Raw genomic sequence first — 5,605 nt, 5'->3', positions numbered from 1 at the left:
ATTTGGCATCCCTCGAACTGCGTGACTTTCTATCTGACACACCTCTTCTTGCAGAGCCAAGTACAGCCTCAGGATCCAAGATCATCCCTCCTCTTGCTAGCGGTATCCAGCGTGTTGTGCAGGCCTCCGACTGGGAGATGTAATGATACACTATGTAATGAAATATTATGTAATGATGTTGAAAACTAGTTTAAAACATGCAAAAAAATGTACAAAACTGTCGCCTACGCGGCGCGTACAGTTTAAAACATGTATTAAACCCCCGGGGTAGTTTTTCCCGGAATGCTATCGCCGACCATATCGAGTGGTTTCCCCCCCTCGAGCTGAGTGGCACCGCCTCGACACTGCGCCCATGTAGTTGCCCTTATGTGGGCCAATCGGAGTCGTTTGTCTAGGAAATCGTGATGTGGCAAGGGTGTTAGCCAGCCGGCACCTTCCCGTCTCATGGGCACAAAGGGAGTGAGAGGCTGGTGAGGCCACAAATGACTGGGGAGTACAGTAATACAGGTGCGTACTTATATGTCTTTTCCACCCTTCCGTACTCGCCCGCTCCGTTTCCAGGTACCGCCTGCGATGCGTTTCAGCCGTCGCTTGGCGCTCGTCCCCCCTGACACGTTGAGCACATTCTATCGAAAGTGCCGTCGGTCGGCCACTTCCAACAGCATATATACTGACTCGAGCTGAGGCCTACTCCACAGTTTCGAGTTGGTCTTTACTCCTCTACTCAGACCAGAGAACCCTGACGGGTTAGGCGAGAGCAGATCCAGGAGTTCCTGAGATCCTTCACACGGTGGGTGCGGAGCCTCCCACTAAGGCTCCAACTATTTATACTATTTACACTCCCGAGGTGTAAATAAACAGTATATAGTATATAGTTTTGATATATGTAGTATATATAGTTTATATATAGTTTATATAGTTTTTTGTCCCATCATTTGACAAGTTCTACTCAACCGTGAACAGCCCCTGATGAATCCATTGCTTCACACATGTTGCTTCTGTGATCGTGGAGGCCTTCAAGGAGCTGCGTGCATCGGCACATACATGGCGGCTAGCAGAAAACAAATGTTCAACTGCGACACTTGCACCAGGAATGGCAAGGAAATCTCGAGCCATATGAGAAATGCCAGGAAACTCATGTTCATGAGCCTATAAACCAACCAACATAAGCAAAAGACTTTGAATACTCGTAAAATGAGAATTACCTTCCACCAGATAAGAGGTGCATATGGATCACCTTTTCCCCCAACTCCACGCTTCCACCTCTCAAGCTCTGACTCAGCTATGACAGGAGTATCAGCAGCAAAGTCAACATCAGATGTAAGAGTGTCAAGAAAGGTCTGCGTGATCGGTTGTGATGCCATCTGTGGCTTAACCACGACCTTTGGACCAGTCTTCTCATACTCTTGAAAAACATATTCGAAAATCGTCCAAGCACGTTCCTTGCGATCTTCTCCAAGCCTTGCAAACCATGCTTGACGGAGCGATGGATGGCATACTAGTTACAACTGTCAACAAGTGGTGCACTATAAGCAAGCAGTATGACAGCTTACCAGTCGCAATAACATTGTGTTGGCAGTCGAGAGCCTTCACAAAGTATGCATTGAGCTTAGATAGACCTGCAGTAGTGGCGCGCTTAATGGATGATAGCGTTGTCGTCGCAATGGCCTGCTCTAGTGTTCCTTGCATATGGTGATACATTGGCAACACCCACGGCAATGTTGGTGTGTCTGCAAGGGACATATGTCGAGTGACAACTGTGAATGCCTATAAGAAGGCATTAGACTGGATAGCAGATAACATAGCAGAAACCAACTCCAAGAATTTCGCATAGCTGCTGCAACAGATTCCAATCTGACGGTGTCAGCGTCAGAGCTTCGAGCTTATCTCGCGCCGCTACCCAGCCATTGATCGCCTGTCATCGACAATCAGCGCAGTCTACAATGTATGTAAAAGCATAGACTGACCTTCTTCAATAGCAATGCACGTTCAATCATGGCGTGCGTGCAATTCCAACGCGTTGGCACATCTCGAATAGGCATTAGGGCGCTGAGTTCCCTTCCGCCATTTTGAGCATACTGGCCACTGTAGTGCTCCTTGGCGAGCTTGCGGAAAGACGAGCGACGTTGCGGGGAGCTAACGATCTTTCGTACAATCATGCGCAGCTGGTTGACACAAATGATGAGCAACAGATTAATAAAGCGACCACTATTCGCACCTTCTGTACAGCGACGAGCTCTCCTTCAACCGGCTCATCCACCTGATCCTCTACCGGATTCTCTGCAGCAGCCGAGTCATCAGCCTTCACAGTCTCCTCCTTCTCAAGCTCTTTGAGTTCTTCATCCGCTTCAGGCGTATAATGAAATGAGAGGAACTTATGCAGCAAATAATAGTCATCTTCGTCAGGGTCCTTGGCTTCACCCAGAGCACTCAAGATCTTCTGGACGACCAGATTGACGACATGGGCAAGACACCGAATTTGGCCGTTACTGGGATTGAATGGGATAGCGTAGCGTTCCATGAGGATCGGCCCGAGCGTGCGTGCGAGCACGTCATTGACGCTCGCATTGTCCATAGTTAGTGCTATAAAGTGATGGAATTGTTCTGCTATCAGTTCACTGGTTGCAAAGATGACCGTGAAGCCACTCATCTTGTTCAGGCTTCCGCGCTTCGAAGCCGAGTCAACAAATGCTTTTGCAGCCTCCACGCCTTCGTGCTCATTATCTCCTAGATGGCGAAGGTCCAGCAGCCGCTCTACAAGCTCCCAGTCATCGTTGACGACGTTCGCAATGGTTCCTGCAAACGTGAAGACCATTTGCGGCGTGCTCCAAGTGTCTGTCGAATAGGCGATCTTCGACTTCACAGCCTGTAATGCATATCAAATATGATGACATATTACGTTGATCATGAGTTCTAGGACTCACCGCAAGCTCCTTGACGAGTGCAGCATGCAGATCCGCAAAGATGCGCGCGAGAGTGTTGCGCACGGTGGTGTCCGTCGGTAGAATGAACTTGATGCCTAAATAATGGAAAAGTCGGTGAAGACCGGGGGCTTCTCCAGTCGTGAAAGGAAGGTTCTCCTCGAGTAGCCATGCCGCGAACACGCGCAGGAATCCCTTCTGAGTGGGATCGCGCTTCGGGTTGAGCCGGCCATCCTCAAGAAACTTCTCCATCAGCCGTGCACTGGCTGGAGTGTAGCTGCCGTTCGCTGATCGACTTGGATTCTGCCCATCTTGTGGTGTCGTCTTCGCAGCCTTCACCTCTTTGACAGTGTCCACGTGCTTTGAATTAGTGTGTGTCGTAAGGTTGCCCAAAACAGGTTTTCGCCGTTCATCCTTCCATTCGTCTGCTTGACGGACAACCGTGCGTTCTCTTCATCCGATGCAGTGAGTCCCAAACATGAGCCGGCGTCAGATGACGATGAAAAATGCACTCACGCATCGCAATGCTTGCAAACGAAGAGCCATCGCTTTCCGCCCTGAGGATCAAGAATGGCCTTTGGGCCAGTCCAATGCGGTAGTGCCTCGTTGCGGGGCCCGCGCGTTCCGGAGCGTCTGCTGTCCTCGCTTTCTTTCGCTTGTACCTGCCGCAGAACTGTTTCGCCATCTGACGTCTCCATAGTGGCAAGGCAACTTCGCGTTGTCTCCTCCGTCACTTTCCGTGGACGCTGAGATCGCTTATGCTTGCCCCTTGAAGTGCGCAACCGCTATACAGAATATGAGTGCACCTTGGAAATGGTGACGCCCCGGGAAGGTAAAGTCCTTACCTTCTTTCGTACTCTTGACACTCCTGCTGATATTCCGCTCCCACTCTCACTTCCGTTCCCACTATCTGTCTCTGACCCCTCGTCCGGCGACTCAACGACCTTTCGCTTTCCTCCTCGAGGCTTCAGCTTATATTTCTAGGTAAGTACAAAGCATATCAAATTGCGACATAGCACGTACCGGCTGAGCATCGCTCTCAGTGATCTCAAACCCATCGCTGTCAAGATCGTAAGGCGGGATCGGCGAAATCGAACGCTCGCGATCATCTGCAGAGGCAGGCCAGTATGTCTTGTCCTTAGGGTCGTCTTTAATTGGTAGATCTTTGTACATATCGTTGTATCAGCGAACGAGGTTCTATTTCAATAGAGATGTACTGGACTTACCTCCGAGTGCGAGAATTAGCGTTGAGTGTGCCTTCAGGGTCGCTTTGATGGTGCTCTTCGAGTTGCGTGCCTTCGTTAAGTTCCTCACAGGTTTCTGAAGCGTTCTGAGCCAAGCACAGGCACACAGAGAAAGCTACAACTCACCAGGCGTTCAGTCGAAGCCGCGTCGACTTCAGAGTCGTCGTTGGCAGGTGCTGACGCATATTTGGGAATGCCGTGACCGCCTGACGCTGTACGCGCTTGTTGCCGTTCGTGAGCATCTGACGCTGCACGCGCTTGCTGTCGTTCAGATGTGGAAGTGGGCGTGGGATCCTCGGCGCTGCCTTCGATGCTTATATTTCCACTCTGTCGACTGCACACAGCCAATGTGGATAGCGCGGAGTATTTTTAAATAAGGTGCGTACCATAAAAGTTCCAGTTCACCTTTCAGGCGGGCTAATTTGATAGCCATTAGCTCATAGAACCTCACAAGACCTTTTTCATCGGCTATCCTTTGCAGATACACGATGACAGCACCCATTCCATGACGCCCTCGCCGAATATGATGGAAACGGCCGTTCTCATCACGACAATCCTCAGCAAAAAGGATGTCGAAGCGACGGTTGAATGTTTCCCAAAGTGAGTCGCCGTTGACTGTGGTAATCACTACGTAGATTCGGTCTTGTTTTGTTGCTTCAGGTATAGAGGGGGGGAGCTTCTTGCTGAACATTGTGATGGCATCAACAAGACTGTTGATGTCATCAATCGTTGAGGGAGGCATGAGGACGAATGTAGCAGAGAATTCTGTTGTGGATTTCCGAACGTTTGATGATGCGGCTGTCCACAGCTTCTGTCCGAAAATGTGGCTAACAGTTGAGTCACCGGCATCCTGCCAAATTTGGCAACATACGTTCGGTAGCCTCATGTTGTGATAAAACTATGTATACTATATATAAACATATATTTACTATATACAGCACTGACCGTAAATAAACAGAAATAGTAAACAGTTAAAACTATGTAACATAGTATATAGATAGAAATGTTGGAGCCTTACCTCCCACGGGCTCTGGAAGAACGTTGGCGGCGTGAGCTTTGTCGGAGCGACGTGGACGTGGGCAGCAGAGGAGGGTGCGACTGCACGAGGAGATTATCGCGTCGCAAAGGGCGCCGGATGAACAGCACGCTTTTGGCTTTCCGCAGTGGAGACTTGAACAGCTTCGGCACCGCCATCATGATGGGCGTCAGACTTGCGGGCGCTCACACCAGACTCCCATTGAGCATATGCTTCGAGACGATTAAAGGTAGCGGTGACATCTCCCGTCCTCTTTTCACCGTCCGCAGCATTGACATCCACCTTTGCGTTGGAAAGCGATGCCGATCGCTGCCTTTGCCTTTCCTTCCGTGACTTCTCAAAGTCGAACTGCGGCAACTGTGGCCTCGTCGGCGGGGCCACGTTTGGGTCGTCCGCGACGGGCG

The 5,605-nt window shown here is 50.2% G+C and overlaps 1 protein-coding gene across 1 annotated transcript; it reads right to left on the bottom strand.

Annotated features, from left to right (window-relative positions):
• Positions 1-1,016: 1,016 nt before the first annotated feature.
• On the bottom strand, positions 1,017-3,619 carry LAESUDRAFT_649153 (uncharacterized protein; the record flags this gene model as incomplete). The annotated part of the gene is made up of 5 exons (XM_040904154.1): positions 1,017-1,461; positions 1,547-1,767; positions 1,817-1,915; positions 2,925-3,372; positions 3,438-3,619. 5 exons carry the CDS (start codon positions 3,617-3,619, stop codon positions 1,017-1,019), a joined length of 1,395 nt encoding a protein of 464 aa, XP_040766030.1.
• Positions 3,620-5,605: the final 1,986 nt, after the last annotated feature.

This window comes from Laetiporus sulphureus, assembly GCF_001632365.1.
Source record: "Laetiporus sulphureus 93-53 unplaced genomic scaffold LAESUscaffold_11, whole genome shotgun sequence".
NCBI classification, from domain to species: domain Eukaryota; kingdom Fungi; phylum Basidiomycota; class Agaricomycetes; order Polyporales; family Laetiporaceae; genus Laetiporus; species Laetiporus sulphureus.
Note: the sequence above shows the minus strand (reverse complement) of the source record. Positions and strands in the feature narration are given on the sequence as shown.